This window comes from Melozone crissalis, unplaced genomic scaffold (genome assembly GCF_028551555.1).
Source record: "Melozone crissalis strain CALT ecotype California unplaced genomic scaffold, PUWL_Pcris_2 ptg000019l_1, whole genome shotgun sequence".
NCBI classification, from domain to species: domain Eukaryota; kingdom Metazoa; phylum Chordata; class Aves; order Passeriformes; family Passerellidae; genus Melozone; species Melozone crissalis.
In genome coordinates, this window is record NW_026535797.1 from 17,352,667 (window position 1) to 17,374,651 (window position 21,985).

Here is a 21,985-nt window from a genome sequence, read left to right on the forward strand (position 1 = left end):
AGATGAAAAAAAAATCACCTAAACTGATTGATTTGCCTTTACTACATATAAAAAGCCAACCACTGTTAAAAACACCTAATTCTCAGAAGGAAATTAATGCAAAAAAGTGACAAAAGAAACATTACTTATTTCAACACAGTTACTGTAGTTTGAAGTTCATTTTATTGTTGTGTTTTATGGGTGAGATTTGTTTACAGATTCAGGGTTAATGCCACTGAACTCCATCTTAACAGAGCAACAAAATAACTCCAAAACAGGCTAGAGCAATAAATATCAAACCATTCAATCTAAAATGTATAAATATAAAAGTAATTTCTGAAAATGTAGGAAAAAACAGGAATCCATTTTTCTCTTTTGGCCTTTTGTAGAGTACATTGTTGTGGTCCATCCGTATCACCTCAGATCCAGCACGATTATCTTTATGTCTTTCCCAACCACATGGGTACATGGCTGCAGAAGAAGTCAACCCATTACTCTCAGAAATCCCAGTAAAATAGCCAGTAACTTCATCCATGAACTACATGTGTAAAAGACCAGTGAAAAGTACCTACATGGAACACAAAATCTTAACTTTTTTCAGAGCTGGACTACCTTCTCATTATCCCGACACTCAATGATGAAAGAACAGAACAAAACAAAAAACTCTGATCTCTCCTTTTGAGGCCTAATGCTGACATTCAGGGAGCCTGACACCACATAATTTCCAATGTCTCTCAGCATGACTTCTCTGTATTGGATCATTTTATATTAATCAATAGGAGATGCTTCTGTATTTGAAGTGAACCTCATTGAAAAAACCAAACCCTTAATTATTCAAAGGTAAAGGCTCTTATCAGAAATGCCAGTGTTAGCTGGAGGACAGTTCTGGCTGACTGTACTGCTCAGCCACACACACACCATTATGCTGTTGAAACATCAAAAGATACACCAGTTACAGAGAAATGCTCAGAGAAGCCAGGGCAAACTTTTAGCAATGAAGGAAATGGGGCTTAATCTACTTCCAGCTGTACTTTAAAGCAGCTGGGATGTTTTGCTGGGGCACCAAAACTGGAGAGATGAACTGATTCATTGCTTAAAAACTGAAGAGTTCAAGAGTAACTCCCATTTGAAAATGTGGGTTTTGCTCCTTCTGAAAGCAGGTAAAAGGGGTGACTGATAGTAACTAACCACCATCTAAATGGCAGCTTGTAACACTCAACTCATGGCTGCTTAAGTAGTCTCCTGATGTCTACCTTGGTCAGTGAACTAAGAGCAATGAATTAGTAAAACAGGGGGAAAAGTATTAAGAAATATAATCTCAAGTTTCTGTTTGCAGCAGAACCATGGTCAAGAGTTTGAATAGCAAAAACAGTGTTGAATCATATACTTACATTAAATAACCTAGGGTCCTTTGTATGTGGATGGAATCCCTTCTTTTTACAAGCAGAAACTTCTAGCATGCCAGCATTAGTCAGTCTGAAGATGCCAGTGCTGAAAAGCAGAACATGAAACTCCTGTTACACTCTGCTCCCATTGTACACATCCAAGGTTTCACACACAAATTGCTTTGCTTAAAAGAAGGACAACAGGAAGGTGCTTGGTGACCTTCAATACACAGGAGCCCTGGCTGAGCTGGGTTTTTAAAGCTATTTTAAATCAAGGGGAGTTGTATTGCTGTAAAGGAAGAGATGATGAGGGGAAGGGGACAAAAAAGATCCCAGTACTGTTCCTGTTGGGCAGGTTAGGCACTGAGGGATAAGGCTGGTTCACACAGGAACAGATGCAAACCAGAAACTTGCATGTTCTGGATTGCATTTCACCCAGGGCAACTTAAAAGATGCCAGCCTTTAAACCAGCTGTGTAAATGACTAGTAGGAGCACATCCTCCCCCCTCTTTTAGGTAATCACACAAAGCATTAGAAAATGCACTGCTGCAACTCCTTAGGTATTGAATAAAATGTTACAATGCCATCCCTCTGCAAAGAGAACCTATTACCTACAGGGCAGCACCTGACCATATAAATGTTACAGGTTAGAGTTGGTTACAGGGTGTCAGTGTCAACTGTGAGAGAGGCTTTAAGAGCAGAGATTTGGAAAGGCATGCAGGCATGCTCAGGGTTAGAAATGCTGGTGCTTGTGCCCTTGCCTCTCAGTCTGTGTTCACAGCTCTACTACCTGAAGGGCCCATTTAGGAAGTCAGGCAACCAGGACAGGATTCACGTCTACTGAGGCAGAAGGCCAGCCAGCAGGAAAGGCTGAAGAAATGCACACTCTAAAGAATGGAGTTAGCCCTGGCAACCTGAAATGCCAGGCACACCAAAGGAGAATCACAAATTTGTTGAGGTTGGAAGGAACTTCTGAAGACTGTCTGGTCCAGTCCCCTGCTCTGGCAGAATCGCCTTGAGCAGGCTGCCAGGACCATGCCCAGTCACGTTTTGCTTATCTCCAAGGATGCAGACTTCATAACATCTCTGGGAAACCTGATCCATTACAAACCTTCATATTAAAATTTGCACTATTCTAGTTTTTTTTCCAGATACATAGTTTGTAATTCATTAAATTAAAAAATAGATCCTTATTATCAAAAAAGGGAATTTTACCCTTCTGCTTTGCAAACTGCAATTTTCACATCATTCTAGAGAAATAAGCCTAACCTCCCACCTCCCTCCACACTCTTAAGCAGACAGAATGAAGACAGATCTGTGGTAGGGCATTGCCTATGAGTACTCCAGAAGAATAGCTTCTGTAATTATTACTTTGTTGAGCAGAATATATAAAAAATAAAATTTAAAACCTGGGTCTCTGGAGGGAGGAGGAGAGAAACAATACTGTGCATAGAGACTGACTGAAATGCAAGTCTAGACTACTTACAGAAAACAAAGTCACAACACAATGTTCGTGCCCTTCATCTGAGTTGACATGTACCCTTTGCATTTGATCAGATTTTATGACAAGAAGCATGGAAAAATACCAAAATATTACTTAAAAATCTGAACTTACTCATTATGCTTTGGTGAACAAACAATTGCAATGGCCTCTGGCAACATTAGCTGATAAGAACAATGAGTATGGAGATCAACACTGGATAAGAATGCAGTTTGTGTTGGATGTGTCTACAAAAAAGAAAGGGAAAACTCAACATCATGAAATATTTCTTACAGGTCAAGGTCAACATACATTTAAAAAGGAAAAATAATTTGTTACAAGTGAAAGCATCAGTAATTCCCCAGGTTGGTTTCTAAAGTTCTTAGCCCAGGGTCTATATTGCTCTACAACCTGGAGAAAAGAAGGCTTTTCAGGATGAGTTTCATGGAGGCATGTTCACAATCAGATATACAAGCAATTTTCTAATCATGGGGAGCAAAAGGTGGAATGAAGAAGTACAAGACAAATGGAAATTATCTAATTGTCCAAAATCCTGAAGAGAAAAATTAATATTAAGTTTAAACAACACAGTACTCCCCTCCCTGACTTTTGAATATGGCATTAGAAAGTAATAAAATACCCCTAAATCAACATAAAAAAAAGTTGCACCAGCAAAAGTAGGCCCATTGTGTCAACAGGATGCCTCAGTTGCATTAAGGAGTTCTCTGTGGAGAACACAAGTGCTTATTTACATCACTGCAATTTGTATTCAGTAAGCAAATTTGTATTACTTCAGTTGTTTCTTTTGTTTATTTCTTTTTTTTTTTTACATAGTATGTAGAGCCAATATAAGAAAACCAGAATATGAGTCATACATACATGGATCCAACCCAAAGTGAGGAGATCATACTGATCCTGAATACCAAATAATTCTTCCACGTTCTCCATGTCACAGTAGTCTGGTCCTGCAGTTTGCTTTGGCACTATTACATGTGTAATAGTAAATTCATTATGAGTCTGCAAAACAAACATTGACTTAGGGTGGAACAGACTGCCTAAGGAATAAATGCTGAATCAAAATCTGAAAGATGTCAGCTAACAAAACAGTACAGCTCCACTGATTCCAGCTCCACTGATTCCAGTGCAGCTCTACCAACACACTGTACCTAAAAATATGCCTTAGCATTTTATCACGAAAGCATACAGGGTAGTATTGGTCACAACAAAAGACTGTTGTATTGAACTGCTCTCAGTGATCAGTGTGAAAAGACTGTCCTTTAAAATATTTAAAAACACATAAAAGAGCTTTGAGAAAACTATCATGATTTTCTGTGAAACAAGACTAATACTGCTGTTCTTTCCCTTCATGCGGCTCAAATACACTTGGGATCATCTAAAATTCTTCATGTCAGCATCAGCCATGACATCTTTCCCTGCTCTCAAAGGACATTAAGTGTAATCTAGGTCAAAGCAAAAAAACCAGCCTGAAAATCAAATGTTCTACAGCTTGATGGGGGGATTTCTGTTTTGTTGTGCCATTATTCATTTGATGACTCCAGTGGATTCTGGCAGTCTTTATATTTCATTGTCCTGTAACTAAACCTCACTTACCTAGGATGAATGCCAGAGAAAGTGCTCGAAAAAGCCTGCATTGTGCAGCATGCTGAAAAACTTGCTAGGCTTTACAGCAATAGCAGCATATTCTGAGCAGATGTTTCCCCAGTAAAGCAAGCCCACAGTGCTGAAATGACCACTCAGGTTATAATAGGAAGTTCATTACATGGAAGGTTAACCATTTATATCTGCTTTTGCTCTGAAATCAATGCATCACAGGATATTACAGCACTATCAAGTATGTCTTCCCCATAAAAATATGAGGCTTAAACTGTACCAGTTTTCCACAGAGAATTCCACATGTCTCTATTCCTCTTACTGTATTTGCCTCTGCCAGCAGCAGAAATTTGTGACAGAGATCCCTGGGCAAAATGACACCTCTGAGTGCTTCGGCCAGTTGAGCTAACCAAGAATAAAAAAAAAAGAAAAAAAAAGAGAGAAAGAGAGATAAAAAAGCATTTACAGCTAGCAGCTAACACAATGAAGATCCCTAAAAAAAAGAAATATACACAGTATATTATAGTGTATTACTACAAGTGGAAGAATTAAACTTACCACATCATAGACTTCTAATGAGAATAAATCTACAGGAAAGCACTTCATATAAATTGAAGCCACCAACCCACAAGATACATTCACTAGCCCATCCCTGAGGTGACAGTCAGCTGGGACCATCTCCCAGGCCAGGGCTTTCCAGGGGAAACCACTGCAGGTTCTGTTTCTATTCCCTTGAAGCCCATGGCAAGATTCAGACCTCATTTCACAGGAACACTAAATCTCAATCTTTGGTACTCCACTGGAAAATGTGAAACTGTGTAACTGTCCTCTTAAAATGAAGAAACTATAAGGAACTGCTGTGTTTGCACAAACCTGTCCATGGTTATTTCAGTATGGGCATCCTCAAAGTGAATAAAGACATATGCAGGTAGACAAAATAAAATAGGGAAAAAAGAAATGTGTGCACTTACTCTGAACAGCACTTAGAGTAGCTGCTGGCTTTAAGACCCGTTCCATGGGCGGCGAATGTCCAGCACAGCCAGAGGTACTGCGCCTCTCCTTTTTCTCCAGCAGTGCTGCAGATAAAGAGCTGTTCTCTGGTACAGAAACACAAGACAGCATACTTCCATCTATCTGTTCAGACATAACCACACTCTCTTTGATTTTCTGATCTCGAGCTAGCTCTTGCTTCTTAAGTTGATCCTCAAAGAACTGAAACTGCTCTGATTCGAGCTGCTGCTGCCGCATGTGTGCGATTCGTTTCTTCTCTGCCTCTATTAGCTTTTGGTGCTCCAGTTTCTTCAGAAATTCGGTTTTACATTTGTTCTGAAACATACACAACATAGTGACATTCCCAGAACACCAAAAATGCTAAGAAAAAGGAAAGGAAAGGAGCAATCTAACAGTTCAATAAAACAATAAAATCCTGTCGTTAAAAAGGAACTCTTTTGAAACCTGGTTACTGAACTGGAAAATACAACTATATCCCCAAAGGTGGGATGGAAAACATAGCATTCATGGATGGAACAAAAAAGATGTTTCTCAGATGCTTTTTGCAAGACAAGGTTTTAAGCTCTAGATTCTGTTTTCAGTGACTTCAATCTCAATTCAAAGTAGAGCACATTTGGAGCCAAGGAATATTTTCCACTTATTGACATACTCATACTCAATTTCATTCTCTTTATAAGACAGAATCAGAGTATACCAAAAACCTATTTGGATATTTGTAGACACTTATTAAGCAAATACAGCAGCACATGTATTTCCTAGCACACATTTGCATTACCTATTTTTAAATGACCAGCTGATTCTCAAGAAGAAATGAAAAGTCATTCCTAAGCAGCTCAGAAAATTATTAGCTTTTGTAAAACTGGCATTTTACTGCTTAATTTTCAAGTTTTATATGACAGAAAAATATTCATGTCAACATTTAATATTCATATAAAACTTACTTTGTGTTGCATGTATTCTTGATATTCTAAGTTATATTTTTTTAAAAGATCTCTTTTCAGTTCGTCTGTCCGTGGGAATGCAACCTCCTTCAATTTCTTTGAGGTGGGATGGGGAAAAAAATAAATAAGTTTACTTCTCACTTTTTAAAAGAGCCACCTGGAAAACAAACTCAGCTGTAACATAGATTTTTTAAAAATACAAAACAGAAAAAACCCCTGCTCTTCTCACAGGAAAAAAAAAAGCAAAAGAGAAAATACACACTATATCATCAGTTTATGAAACTTCTAGAGTACATTGCTTTCAATAAAAATATTGATTACATTAGCGAAACGTGTGACATGGCTGCTTCTTATCTCAAGGAAAGCTTGGTCCTTTTAGTAGGAGTGTGTTATCTCTGTCTTGTTTAATACGAGTGTGATGACTAATGTTTTTGTTGTGGGCGTAATTCTTAAAAAAATGCTAAGACCAACGTAGAGAGTTTCAGGTAGGATCATTGCCTTTTTCTCTGGAACTTCCCAGTCAGAAATATGTCTGCATATGCCCATTTCCAAGTGAGAAAAAGAAAGGTGTTTTTGAAGAGATAGTTATATCTGTAGCTTTCCGTCACAGACCTGGCAAAACAACATTTCTTACAAAACAGAACCAATACCCAATGCTTTTTACTCATGTCGAGGCTACTACAAAATAATTCAGAGGCTGTAGGCAAGGGAGGAAAAGCGACCATGTGCTTAAATCCTGCTGAGTGCCACAGGAGAAAGCAATGTTAGATGCCCTTTCTCAGTAGGGATGTTCTCCTAGTGGACCACAGTCAGAACTTTGGCATGGATTGTTTTGGTTTTGATAAAACATTCAGTTTAACAGTAGAGAAAGCAAGCAAACATGGGGGCACAGAGCAAGAGACACTCATGGTGCTACTAGCAACTCTCACTGGGCAGTTCCAGCTGTTTTAAGTTCAGTATAAGGCTATACTTAAAATTTATTTAGGATTTACTTTCTAGAGGGGAAAAAAACAAAAGTAAAACTATTTTGTATGGAAGTGGAGGGAAAAAAATCTGGTAAAAACTAAGTAAATACATATATGGTAATAAAGAAAAAAATATACTTTACTCATTTAGCAGAGTAAGCAAATACTGCACAGGCATCAGTAATGCCACACATTTCTCCTTCTGTTTGCAATAGTCAGTTTGGACCATTATCCATTCACATAATTGGGACCAGAATCAAGCTAAGTACTGTCAACATATGCATTTTTAATACGCAAACATTCAGAAATAGATGTACCTGGGCTCCCAACAACCTACCAACTTATTCAGACCATTCTCATTCACGTTTTAGATCAATAATTTAATTTCCAAAATAAAACATGTATGAGTAGTGGAGAAAAGTATCAGAAATTGAAGCTGTGATGGCTGCTATGGGTGCTCTGGGGAAAAAGAAGCTATGGCCTATATGGGCTGGGAAAAATGAAGAGGTTCTGAGTAAAACATTTCATAAAGACCAGGAAACCATAACCCTACCTTAATAATATCTTGTTTTTCTGGTACTGCACATTGGTGATAGTCTCGGTGACTGGGCAGCTTTTCTACAAACAACCTAGAAAATTAAACATGCATGTGTTTAGTAGAAGAATATTCATAATAGCTTGCATGCTGGCAGAAAAATCAGTTTCACATAACTGTTAAACACTGAATTCCAGATGACTTGGACCAAGGTTCTGCACACATGTTTAAATTAACACATTATGGTATTGACTTGTATGGGACACACAGAACAAGGACAGATTATTTTCCACATCTGATATATTTTGGTTTCCATTAGTACTGGGTTAAGTTAAACAAAAAGCAAAGCCACTCTCCACTCTAGTCAGTGCTAGTAAATCCTATTTCTACTCTCTTTATCTATTCTTAGCCAACACGCTGATTCTCCAATGGAAGACATTGTCACTAAAGCAGGTATTTTTACCAGACCAAGCTGCACAGATAAATTATGGCAACACTCAGCTGCAAAGAGTTTGTAATGCACAGCTCCCAACATTTTTTCAGCAATTTGCACAATATTCACCTCCAGAACCTCTTTTTATAGAGATAGATGCATTTGAAAACAGGGGGACTAACAAAGGCTTGGTCTATTTTTCAGAGTATGAAGAAAATAAGGAGGGAGGAAAGATGTTTCCTTTACAAAAATTTTAAAATATGCACTGTAAAAAAACCCCCAAACCTTTCTGAAGTAATAAAACAAACCAATCAATCCCACAGCAAAACTAGCTAGGTTAAAAGTTTAAATTTGCCAGTGATATATTTTTCAGCTGTCTATTTTGAGAGTTGTAATGTAAGCTGGCCAAATTTGTTCTTTTGTGGTAAGGAGAATAATCATGAACATACATTGTAGATTTTGCATTTATTCCTGTAAGAAACAGTAAATTATAGTTAATCCTTTTGGGGGGAAAAAAGTAAAATGAAAGCAATAAAACACTTTTCTCATGCTTTTTTTATTATTGTGCAATACTACCATCCTTAAGATCAGCAGATGCTCATAGGACATAACTGCTAAAGGATTAGAAATCTTATTTAAACATTGCTTTTAAAGTAAAAAATTGTATTTAACCAACATGCTGACATATAAAGAATATGGGGGCAACAGTGTCATGGTATGGCCTGGCAGAGTAAACTCAAACCTCTGTTAGGTTAATTCATGCCTGGCAGTTCACACGTGGATAGGACAACCCCATGAGAAGGTGGCAGGAAGTTTTAACAAATCTCGCGCTCAGTGCAAAATATCTCCAGAGAACAGAGCTGTTCTGCAAGGACATACTAAACACATTTCTCCTTGTGTAAAGGGGTTCTCAGGGCAGCTCTCCATTTCATTCAGTCAGAATTACAAGCTGTAAAGGCTGATGATCTGCTCCCTTACGTGATGAATTTGTTGTAGAAGACGAAGGCGTTCTCCAGGTTGCCCTCCTCCATGTAGACGGCGGCCATGCGCTCCATCTCCACCCCCGAGCGGAAGTACCGCCGCGGGGTGATGTCCTCGTTGATGCTGATGTTGCTGCCCAGCTTGCTCAGGGCACGCACCCGCTCCTCCGGGCTCACTGAGATGTCTGTGTGGTCAGGAATAGCCACCAGCTTTCTCTGGAAATGAACAGTGTCGTTAGCTAAGAGAATATTCCCTTTCACTTTCAGTAAGCGGTCTCAGTCAAGAAGTTCGAGGGAAATATTCAGCTAGTTTTTTTCTGAAAATAGGCATTGGTTTCTCCACCTCTAGCCACAGTTGAAACATTACAACATTTTTCTGAATTGCAAGTAAATTGTGATCAAAAAGAAAAGTGATTTTGTTCCCTCCAAAAACAGCAGCAAAAAGGATAAAATTAGGAAAATACTTGTGGGAAAAAAATTAAGTAAATTACTGTAGAAATTACCAAAGGCAGTATAAAGTGTGTTCTCTTTAAAAGCCCCCACACATGGATTCTACAAGGTTCTGTCTTAAGTTACTGAAATAATTTGATGGATGTCCTGAACACTCAGACTCCTATTACATGATGTATAGCATTTGACTGCTAGAAATAGTTCAGGAAACAAAGAGCAATAAGTTCCTCTGGTGAGTCAACAGTTCACTTCAAAGATTCATTTCCAGTTTTAAATGAGGCAGTTAAAGACTAAGAAGTTCAAAGTAATTACTGAAGAAGAACCATAGCTGCATATTCCGGTCATTACCTTCCTGGTAATTAATAAATAAATAAATGGCTACTGTAAGTTGTTTCTCTCTTACTTTGATGAAATTTTTTACTCTTTCTATTCAAAATGCTCATTTCAACTTCTTAAAACTCTGGTTGCTGGCACTCCATAAATCACACATCCAGAAATATAATAAATTCCAACAAAACTTTCAGGCAGCATGCAGGAAAAGACCCATGGAGCTGAGAGCCACCACTGCTAAATTGCTCTCTTGAAATTTTTCCTAATAGAAAGAGAAGTTGCTCAGCCACTGAAACATTTTTCTGTAATACATACCAATGAGCTGACAGTGAATGGCTGCTCCATGTTGCTGTCTGCCTGCAAACCAAGGAGATTGCTGTTTTCCTCCAAAGTCTCCATCTGACGGAAAGGCCAGTACCAATCCTGAGCTCAGTATTTGCCACCAGATGTCTCAGGGTTAATAGCCCAAGGGAAACTGGAATATAGATATGCTGATTGTGGTTGTGTGCTGGAAAAAATAAGCCATTTAGATTAGAAATACATTCAAATGTCACATAACTTTGCATGCCAGCAGCCACTCATTACTTTGGTGGCACAGTACTTATACATTTAATAATAATTTAAAACTTACCAGGTGTCTAGAATTTAAATTGGGAATACATAAGGGCTTATAGTGCAGTTGTGAACTAGTTGACCTGTACTAAGGTTATTTCAGCAGATTTCAACACAATAAATTATTTTTACAATTTTTATAGCAACTTAAAAACCCACTAACTTTCAAGTATTAAGTGAAAAACACAGTAGTTTGAGGATTTAGAATCTGTGCTTCCTTGAGCATATGTTTACAAACATATTTATAAAAAGTATGAATTTAATTTTCTGCTAAGACTATGAGAAATAAAACTTTATACACAAATTTGTATCAGTAATATAAAGCAGAAAAAATACCTCAAACACCAGGTGTTCCACCTGCACAGCTTGCTGGTTTCAACACTCAAAATACAATCAACTCTGACGAGCCAACAAATAAAAATTCCTCCTTGCACAGCTTTGAACAAGTAAAAAGAAAAAATGTAGATGTTGTGGTCATCAAAAAAATAACCCAAAAGGAAACTAAACCAAAACAAGGAAACCCAACTCTGAGAGAGGAATGAAATACTCAAATTACACAGGAAATGTGAAAATTAAGTTTCTAATGTGTTTTTTCACTTGTGTGCTCAGTCTAAACAGATTTGATCTTGCATGTCATGGGCTCTTCATAGGTTGCAATAAACATACTTATGCTTTGTAAAAGCATAGAGTGGGTTCAGCAAAGATATTTTCTCAGCACACCTCTCTCTAGAGAAAGGCCAGAGGACTCTGGGTTGAAAAAAACAGCCCTAATGTGTTTTTAGATGGCTGTATTTCTCAAGTATTGATTTTTGTGTTTGTCTCTTTCTCATTTTTCTTCCAAAAAGCAATAGCATCTATTAGATCAGTCCTTAATTTTAACCATTAGTGCAATTCATTTTCAAGAAGTTTTGCTAATTAAGGTATTCAAACTGCTTGCATAATTTGTAACCAAAAAAATAAGCAAGGCTTATACATTTGAGAAAACAATCTTAGTTGTGGTTGCAGTGCTAATTAAAATAGTTCTCCAAATTCATTTAATTTTACATACATGGAGCTCTGGTGCAAATGATCACCTTGGCAGGAGAGCCTATTCATTGCCTGCTCACAAACTGTAGAAAGGCCCCATGGGACAACAAAAAGGAAATATTTCTGCTTTAGCCTATTCCAAGAAACTTTCTGCTTTAGGGCTTGTTCCACCTGAAACCCTTCTTCACTGAAGCACTGTAGATGTGGAAGGCTGTGAAAGAGCAGAGCTAAAAGCTTGGCCAGTGCACAGTTTGTGTCAGACTTCTGGCCCTGCAGCCCAGATTCTATGCAGAAATAAAACCTTCAATCAGAGACTCTGCATGCATACACTCTGTGGAACTCAGGAACAAAAACGAAAAACCAACCCAACCAACCAAACAAGAAAGGACTTAAAAAGCATATTTTACAAATACTTATCCATTCACTTATCCATCACTTGTGAATTTTAAATTTTATTTCCCCTAGAAGCATCTGGGACAGCTAAAATACTTGAATGGAAGAATGGATTTGGTCTAAAATATGCATCCAAGTGTAACAAAGTGCAAAATGTTCTAGTCACTCATGTATATAAAAATCATTCAAAAGTAAAGGTGCAGAAATGTATTTCTTTCCAATTTCTTATTACATTTTGCAGCTTCTGGCAAGAAAGCTTTTCTGTAGCAGTTTTTCATTCTGCTTTCAAGGCTTTCTCCCTTAGGAGTCCTTCTGCAAAGCCTGGAGAGGAAATGGACATTAAGGACAATGCTCATGAGATGGTTCCCACTGAAGACATGGAATATGGATCAAATGCTTCTTTCAGCTGTTACCACTCCTTGGAGACCTTTCAGTCCAGCTGGTAGGCATGTGCAAAGAACTTATTGCAAGTGGCAAATACAGGAGCCACTAATTAGGGGTTTGGGTGTTTTCTTGGGGCCAGCACTCCCAAAGAGGTCTTTATTAAAGAACCCTGTGGTATTCCCCCACCAAAATCTCTTTGGAAATGCCACAGGAAGACATCATGGAACCCTTTACTTGCAAATATTTCTCAACTTGACTGGCTCTAAGAGTATTAAAATTATAAACACAATTCAGTCTTCTTTAAATCTAAAGAAGCATTTGCTATAATTATTTTTTAAGTGTAATACCAGGTATTTTAAACAGGAGACATCTGGTAATAGCAGAAACTCGCACTTCCTCAAAATTGTGTCAGAGCCTGGAAAGGATGAAGAAGCTCTGAAACAGACATAAGACATGCCACAGTGCAAGAGCTTAGCAGAAGAATGTCTGCAAATAAAAGAAGAAACTGTCTTTGTAAATTTAGTTTCAGGAACAGACTAAAAATGAGACACTGTAAATAAAGAAGAAATACTAAGATGAATTTGTATCCCTTTTACAAAAATGTTATATAAGATTCAAATACATTCACTATTAGAGATGGCAGTGTAACTTCAGAAAAAAATTCCTATAAAGATTGTGGGCTGACTTATGACTGCACTCCAATAAATTATCCTTAACGTGTGGACGCACGGGCAGAATTCTGAATGATTAAAATGCAGAGAGTTAAGCTTTACTGCAAACAGCACCAGAGGCATGTGTGCCAGGTGCCTGGAATGCCTGTGTGCATAATGCTCCGCATAATGCTCAGCTCCACAGTCACCTTCAGCTGCTCCAAGGGCACGGCACTGCCAGGGGCTCCCCTCACCCTCACCATCCTTCTCTGCGCTCTCACTTTGCTGCCTCCACGGACTTCAAGGCACATTGTAGCTGATCCAAATTAGAATTAAATGAACTTTTACTTCATTCTCCAAATCAAATGCAAAGGAGCAGGCAGAACCATGAAGCCAGCAAAGCAGAGAGGTTTGTCACTTTCTGAGGCACTGCTGTCCTAGATTGATATGAGCTGGCTTTGAAAGGGCACCCTAAGAGTTTGTATGGTTCCTACAAAAATTGCCCAGTTGTGGCAAGTGACTGTTTTCCAGAAGTATATTTCACTTTACAAGAGTAAAGATAAATTCAAATACCAAATCTCTCTGTATAGCTGAAACTAATTATACTCAAACATACAAAATACTTATGCTAATACAGTGAACTACACTCCAACCTCAACCACAGGGGATAAATACCAATGCTAGCTTGGAGTTGTCTATTATACTCTAAAGTGCTCAAAACTCCAAGAGTGAAGGTGCATTTTTCTACTTCACTATTTCAGGCATTCCAGTTAACTTAGATGGACTTAGGTAATGTTTGTTTGAGGAGAAATGCCAGGACAATTAGCATTCAAATTAAGTTTTTTTCTAATTATGAGTTTTCTGATAGTTATTACCAAATAATAAGAATAATCTAACATCTATTCAATGGTTAAGAAATTTTTCTTGATTTCATTGGGAATAGCACTTCTCATCAAATCCCATTTACTCCTCAAAGAGCATTTGTTTTCCCCATATGTCCCATCTTATTATTGTATGTATTATTCCTTGACAAATCCAGGTTTATTAAATCAAAGCCATTCAGCCACAAGAAAACAGAGCAAACTGAGAAAAACAGCATTTTAAATGGCATTGAAAGTCCTTCTGTTCAGGCTAACAAGCATGGTACCAAGTAGCAGGGAAATGAAAAGCAGAGAGAGTAATTTTAAGTGAAAGTACATGCCAAGAGTAGTACATGAAGACACAATAAGCACATCAAGCACCTCAGGAGCAGGCTCATGAGACAGAGGTGGTGTGAGAAGACCTGGGGAATGCATGCACAAACCAACCCTTCTGAGAGCTGCAATATCCCAATTCACCACAAATTCCCCAACACCCTCAGGTTTGCTGCACGCTGGCACACCAGGCATGGCCAGGCTGGCTGGAGGTGGCCAAGAGAGGCACCCTGGCTGTGCTCAGAGCCCGACGGGCCCATGCCCTGCTGGCTTTCCCTGTGACACACGTGTGGGGTGGCACTGAGAGGTGACACACATGGCTGCACAGCTGCGGTGCTGCAGGAGCTGCACGGGTGGTGTTTGCAATGCCTGCAGCACAGCACTGCAGCCAGGGCACAGCCTGGCACAAGGAGCAGGTCTCTGTGCCTTGCTGGGACAGACCCTGAATGTCCTTCCCTGATGGAGCCTGGCTCTGGGAGGTGACTGTCCTGGCCAAGGCAGGGACACCAAGCAGGACCATGCTCTGCCCAAGGACGCCCACAGGGACTGTGGCACCCCAGCGGGAGCTGTGCTGCTCCAGCTTCTCAGAGAGGACACAAAGACGAGCTCAGGGCGTCAGGACCTCCCAGAAACTGACTGCAGAGTGCTAGCACTGAATTTCAGCCCCTTGCTGTCACCTGGAGGCTGCTTTCCCCTCTTCAGTTCCTCAGAAGAGGCTGAATGAGCAATGTTGCTGGTTCTTGAGAGGTTCCGAGAAACGTTGAATGAGCTTTTGGATTTTTAAACAAGTAACTGAGTAACTTCATAAATATTATTAAAATATATATAATTTTCTCTTTGTAACATTAGTTACTTTGAAACATTTGAAACTTGAAACTTTGAAAGAGTTTCTTCTTTGTAACACATTTTTAAATTTCAAGGCACTTAATCATAACAAGGACTGCACTGCTGCCAGCAACATTTATCAATATTTTGATTATTTATCTTCCAGAAAAATCTTTGTTAAAGAGATCACTGGCAAAGTTTTCCAAAGCACTTTCTTCATTCAAAGATTATGTTAAAAATAATCAATGCAATGATTTATTCTCTGAATATTTTCAATGGTTGATTATTCCAGAAATACTCATCCTTTTTTTTGATATTTTTGTGGAATGTAAAGCCTAGATGAGGTTCCCACCAAAATCATTCACTTCACTCCATTGGGATCAGGATTCTTAAAGTATATCTGGAAATATTTGCTAATATAGCAGCTGAAATGTAGTATAGTTCTTTTTGAAGCTACTCTTGAGAGAACTGTTCTGCAGCCATCCCATGGCAAGAAAAAGCTTACTTTAATATTGCCATGAGAAGTTAGCACAATCATACTTCATGTTACTATACTAGGAAGTGTGATGAGTACAGAATCCTAGAATAAAGATGCATGTCAAACCATAAGGAGGTCAGTCCTCATTAAAATAGCCAAATTAGCAAGTGCAAATAACACCTTTCAATTACCCATAATGGAACAAAGTTGTCTCAGCAAACTTTAAATAGGTCACACCAGCGATTGCCAGATGAAGGTAAAGGACCATTTCATGCCAGTAAGTCACGCATGAAGCAGATACTTAAAATTCTGTACTTGGAAGTGGATACTCAAGTGGATTTGGTGAAAAACAGGTTAGAAATACAGGCACCTATCTCATTCAGCTCTTTTTGAAATTCCAGGCCGTGTATTGGCACAGCACATGATTATTTATATACACACACGCTTAAGTTTGATATATAAATATGCTAAATACCAGCCTAAATAGCAAACTGCCTTCTGTTGGTTCTCTCCAAAAAGAAACAGCATATTCATCTGTCAACATGCTTTTTGTAACAAGCATTCATCATCACAGCAAGTGATTCAGCTGGTATAGTAAGCAGTCTCTTCTGGGGAAAAAACCCAACAAAGCACTGAATGTCATGGCAAGAAGATCCTCTTGTGCAGAAGAAACACCCAATCCACAAAACTCAACAGAATGGCCTTTCAAAGAAAGGAATCACAGCGAGGAGCCAGTTCCTGAAAACCGTGTGCCTTTCAATGGAAAAGTTGCTCTTTACAGCTACTACTGAGCTCAACTCTAAAAAAGCCCATCTCAGTAACAGCTCAAAGTCTGACAGTGCTCCATTTAAACAGCTCCATTTAAACAGCAGCTCCAAGACCACCTCCCAAGCTCCACTAACTGCCAGGAGCAGCTGCTGAGCTATACAACCATCTCTCCTAGAAATGGGTCAAGAACATTTCCTCTTTCTCACCGGTGGAGGAGCAGTGCCTCATGTCCCAGCACACTGCCCAGAGCCCCTCTGTGTCACTGGGATTGACAGCAGCACCTTCACCTGCCTGGGCACTGAGAGAGAGAAATCATGGGCAGGGGAGATCCTCCATGCACAGGTCTGCCAAACCCAAGCCTTGATTATTTGCTTAGGCCACTATGCTGTATCTTGGATCACAAAACTGAGCTTTATTTTAATCTAAAAAAAGAATGGGTGACACAATGGTCTGTTTTCCCACTTCAAAATGAAGTTTGAATTAATTGTCTGAAGACTGTTATAGTTCTGCAAATATTTGGACTACTGCAATTAGCCGTTGTAGTTTCTTGAATATCATTGACTACCTGTTTTCTAAGGACAGCATTTCTCTTGGCACACATACAAACATTACTGTATCAAGAAGCTGTGTTAATAAAATTACATTGCTACTGGCTCTAAGACTCTGACAAACCACTACAATATGCAGATAATGTCCAACATGGCACGTGCAAGAACCTGACTTCTGCTCCCTACAGAGTATGTGAATGCAGAGCCTACAGGCTTCTCTCTCCTATTGCTTCACAGCACAGAGGAGACCTCTGACTGGCAATTATTTTCTCATTCATTTTTATTCAGGTTGTTTTGAAATCAACATCTAGTATGGTTGTGCTACTACAACATAATCCAATGCATTTGATCTGTACAGATAGATGACAGTTTGCTTCCAGATTTATTAACAAGCTCTGTCTATAACGATACTAGTGACTTTTAGGAGAATATCCTCAAAAAAGGACTGGAAATATTAAACATTCAAACATGCATTTGTGAACTGACAGTTCATGCTCTTGTGAATTCTTGTGTTAAAAGGAAACACAATCCCTCCTCCCCCCTCCTTTCTTTAGTGACACCATTCAGTTTTAGCAAAAAAGCATTTTTAACATAATGGATAAATATCAACCATGGTAGAATGTCTTGGATTACAAGCAAAATCTTTCTTAGGCAGTCAGTGAAATATTACTTATGCAACAGAGAACAGCATCTTTCCAGCGACCCACTAAAAGGATGTTCTAGACATGATGTAGAAAAACAGTGCCATTTCCTTCCTTTGGGAAATCCACAACAATCTCCCAAGAAAATTGCACCAGGGCACAGTAACCCAGAAGAGGACAGAAATACAAGAAAGAACTGCTTTTATACAATTTGTTCTTTGATGATTCAACTCAAATACTGAAAAAAGGAGATACTTGCAATCCATTACATCAGTAATAAAACTAACTTCCACCATGAAGACAAGAAGCTGTGTTGCTAAGGGAAACAAATGAGAGGTTAAAATCAGCACAGAGGCCTGCAACTCCATACACTTCTGAGAAACAAAGAAAGCAGGATTCCTTGCAAAGCCTTAGGTGTCACAGATTTTTTTTTATCTGTATCCCTATTTTTCTCAGGGACAAGGTCCCACTAGGCTAGAGGGGTTAAGAATCTTCTTGTTCTTCCTATGATATGCAATGACTTTTTTTTGGCAAAATATATCCTACCTAAATCTAGAACACTTGAGACTCCATAGCATCTAACAAGGACACTTGTTGATTGAGTGAGTAACTGGTTGCAGCAATCAATTTATGTTTCTATCAGATGTCAAATTTTTATGCTGTCTTACTTTCTACAGTACAAAATATAGGGGACAAACTAAAAGTGAGGCAAATTTATTTGACATTTCTGACATACAAATTCACAGTTTATTTGAAGCCTATTAAAGTGCCTATAAAGAATGAAACTTGTTTTTTTGGCCTCGCATCTAGAAAAAAAATAATTTGAGGCATTGGTTCAAAGGATTCTGACTGTTTTGTACACAAATGGTTAAGTAAGGAAAGGTAAGAAATGGATAGTGAGATTACCTACAGGATGAAGTGTGATCAATCAGTATGAACAACTACCATTTTATCTAGCATGACTCTGCTGTACAATGTTTATATTAAAATAACACAGTTAGTTGATTTCATAAGGGAATCTTTGACCTTCTCCCCTATTCCAGATGATTCAGCATGTAACATGCTATGAGCAAAAAACAACCCAGGAAAAACAAGAGGAATGCCTGGTTCTATGAGAAGATTTCTGTGAGCTTTAGACTGCTTGTTCTACTTGGACAGTTACAATATTTCATTTCTCTTACTTAGGTTTCTAAGATTGACAGTGTTAAGCACATGTTTTATAGCAGCACTGGCTGTAACACACTCAGCTCACAGGGCTGCTTGACAGTCAGCTGAATGATCCAGAATACCAAAGCCGAGCATGATGACTTTTGGTTGACATTTTGTACCCCTGCAGGCCAACAGCTTCATCCCAGTGCAGCTACCCACAGTCTGCCTTTGAGCCTTTCAAATTATCTGCTTGCCCCCTCAGGATGAGCCCATTGATCTTTGCAGCATACACAAGCTCCTTTTTATACCAACATCAAGCATTAGATGTCTCTGACGGCTTTTTGACAGCAGTGCAGAGATGCTGACGGGTCAGAGATGCTAAAAGCTGCTCCTACGCTGATTGTGTGCAGGGCCCACAGCTTCCATAACGCAATTCCCTGTGTTGTGAGCTGAATGTGACTCATCCAGAGCTGCCAGTAGGAAGTGGTAGGCAGAGGGTTGTGTCTGAGGAGCTGCCTGACTCACAGCACTTCTGAGAGGCACCAGCACCTGAGCAAGATTGACAAGCCTGGGTTTTTATCATAGGAATTTCTTTGCAACAACAGCACTAAGCCGCTGCACAAGGATTGTTCAGGTACTGCACAAGAAAGATAATTTTCTCTCATGGATTGATACTTCTATTTATAATGGAAAGCATGACCAGAAAATATGTTTCCTGGCATAACAATCTAAATGTTCTAATTTTATCAAAATTGTATAGACAAAGACTTCCTTTACGTGGCAGCAGACTAATTTTCAGAACAAAAATTGGAAGTGTAACATTTGGTGCAGAAATAAAATTTCAGGAGCCTGATAAAACCAGAAAAAAGCATTATTCATACATGTCCAGCAAACAGAGACCAAAAACTTAGTTTTATACGGTATTTGTTCAGTGCCTTCATGCACAAGTCACCTTGCCATTCCCTCAGCAGCTGAAGAATTTACAACATCCCTCACCTTGAGCTATACTGTTCCTGATCCTGGTGATTAACTTCCAGGAAAAGCCTTAAGGCCTAACCTTCAGCAGGTTTAATGCACATAAAGAAAACCACACAATAAATGCCTTCACAGCATCTGCAGAGCAATATCAAGTAATACAAATGACTGCAGGATTGATCAAAACAATTTTTAAACATAATGCTACAAAATACCTCCTTGTACTTACAGCCATTTAAAATACTGTACACACACACCCACACAAGGACCCCCAACCATGAAACTGGTACCTACAGAATTATACAGAATTTGGGATGAATGCTTCCTGCATTCCTACCGTATCCTGTGATCTATGAAACTCCTGACTTGTAAACACAGGCGTTTAGTTTAGTTATCCAAACATTTAGCACTTTGACATGCAATATACCAGCTGCAATGGATTTAGTACATGAGAAAACTCATCTGTTTCAGAGTAAATTGCCTGACCAGCACCCACAACAACAAACCTGGGCTCCATTCTCCTGGGAATATTCAATGAAGTTCTGGGTCTATATCCTATTTTCTACATCTTGGTTGTCCAAGGCAAGTCATCAATATATGCTACCTACAGTTTTGGATAGTAATCCATTTAAGCCTGCAACGAGGAGAAACCTCACTTCTGTGCAGACAGAACTTTCTCAAAGCTGGTCTTCACCTGGGGAATGAATGTCCTGAGAAGTACAGTGACTCCCAGATCTCATAATCTCACTACTTCCCACTGTCTGTAGAAGGTGGGGGGTTTCCTGCACATGACTTCTCAGAGCATTCAGAACCACGTGCATATTAAACACAAATCATTCCACATCAAGAGGAATTCCCCCAGAAGAGACTTTTTGGCACCTTCCTGAAACCGGACAGCATGTGCAAGAGTGAGACACATTCCTCAGGGCACTTCAGAAGGACACCTGAGATCCTACAGAGGTCAAAAGCAGGCAGGTACAAAACCAAGTACATGAACAGAAAAAGCTCATCACAGAGTTAGAGATGCTCAGCAACCACAATTTCTACTGGTTTAGATTCTTTCACTTTCTATTCCGATGACCACCTTTCACACATATACGGAAATAATTTAAAGCCAGAACACTGTTTGATTTGCCCCTGGCACACGGCACCATTCCGGACTCCCACCACAGCGCCCCAGCCCTTTGCGAGCCGCAGCGGAGTCAGCAGGACCGGCCGGCCGGGCTCGCTGCCCGCCGCCCCCCGCACGGGCACAGCCCCTCACAGCCCCGCGCTGCCCCCGCCGCTCCCGCTCCCCGCTCCCGCCGGGTCCCGCCCTGCCCGGAGGGAGGAGGGCTGTCCCGAGAGGCCTCCGCGGCTCCGCACCTGACACCGGGGCGGGGACGGGCGCTGCCCGGGCCGAGGAGCGGATGGAGCGGGCACCGGCCCTTGTCGCTGCCGCGGTCCCGGAAGGGGTCCCGGCCCTTGTGCCTGTGCCCGCAGGGGCCGCTGGCGCAGGCGGCGGGATGGATGGATGGATGGAGGCGGAGGCAGCGCCTCGCCTGGCCGCTCCGCTCCCGCAGGGGCAGGGCGGTGCTGCTTACCGGCTCTCGCATCCGCGCTGGCGGCGGCTGCCGCGGACAAAGCGCGGGCCGGGAGGAGGCAGGAGCGCCGGGCGGCCTGGGCCTCCTCTGCTTCCCTCTCTCTTCTTCTTCCTCCTCCCGCCTCGCCTCGCCCCGCCGGGCCGCGGAGCCGCGGGCGCCCTGCGCGGGAGCGGCCCCGGGCGGGCGGGCAGGTGGCGGCGGGCACCGAGCGCCCTGCGCCGCCGCAGCCGGGCCCGTCACCGTGCGGGGCGAAGGGAGGAGCCTGCGCCGCGCCGGGAGAGCGAGCGAGCCGTGCCGCTGCGGGCTGCGGCCGGCGCCCGCCGCTGCTGGTGCTGGTGCCGGGGCTGAGGGCAGCGGGAGCGCCCTGCGGGGGCGGAGGGTGCTGGGGGCAGCACGGTCCGTGCGCACCTGGGATGGGCCCCCTCCGCGTTCCCCACGGTACCGGGGCCAGCCCGGCCATCACTGAGTCAGTCTTTATGTGCTTGGATACCGGAGGGCGTGCACACCTCACCTGGGCTCTCCTGAACTTTGGGAAGGGCTAACTCAGGGGAAACAATGTTTTGGAGGAAGCTGTGGGTAAGGAGGAAAAGGACGAAAGATAACTGAAGGTGTGGTTGGCAGTGTGAGGCTGCTGTACCTGGGAAGAGGCATGCTAGACAG

The 21,985-nt window shown here is 40.8% G+C and overlaps 1 protein-coding gene across 3 annotated transcripts; it reads right to left on the minus strand.

The window, feature by feature from the left end:
* Positions 1 to 143: 143 nt before the first annotated feature.
* Positions 144 to 21,458, minus strand: STAMBPL1 (STAM binding protein like 1). Of its 3 annotated transcripts, XM_054276873.1 has the most exons (12): positions 21,326 to 21,458; positions 12,863 to 13,001; positions 10,416 to 10,575; positions 9,319 to 9,536; positions 7,926 to 8,001; positions 6,408 to 6,503; positions 5,427 to 5,781; positions 4,736 to 4,860; positions 3,724 to 3,861; positions 2,980 to 3,092; positions 1,371 to 1,470; positions 144 to 450 (listed from the first exon to the last, which is right to left on the minus strand). In XM_054276873.1, exons 3-12 carry the CDS (start codon positions 10,497 to 10,499, stop codon positions 394 to 396), a joined length of 1,362 nt encoding a protein of 453 aa, XP_054132848.1. In that variant the 5' UTR covers positions 10,500 to 10,575; positions 12,863 to 13,001; positions 21,326 to 21,458; the 3' UTR covers positions 144 to 393. The 3 variants fall into 3 exon arrangements, with proteins under 3 accessions (XP_054132848.1, XP_054132847.1, XP_054132846.1); XM_054276872.1 differs by lacking the exon at positions 12,863 to 13,001; XM_054276871.1 differs by lacking the exon at positions 12,863 to 13,001 and having other exon boundaries at positions 10,416 to 10,608.
* Between the last annotated feature and the right edge of the window lie 527 nt (positions 21,459 to 21,985).

Excerpts from the sequence above, each read along its gene's own strand:
- STAMBPL1 (XM_054276872.1), bottom strand. The coding sequence starts at position 10,499 with ATGGAGACTTTGGAGGAAAACAGCAATCTCCTTGGTTTGCAGGCAGAC. Across the intron at positions 8,002-9,318 it reads TTCTACAACAAATTCATCAC|GTTGTTTGTAGAAAAGCTGC; the intron begins GTAAGGGAGCAG and ends TTAATTTTCTAG. Across the intron at positions 3,093-3,723 it reads TCACTTTGGGTTGGATCCAT|ACACATCCAACACAAACTGC; the intron begins GTATGTATGACT and ends TCTTTTTTGTAG.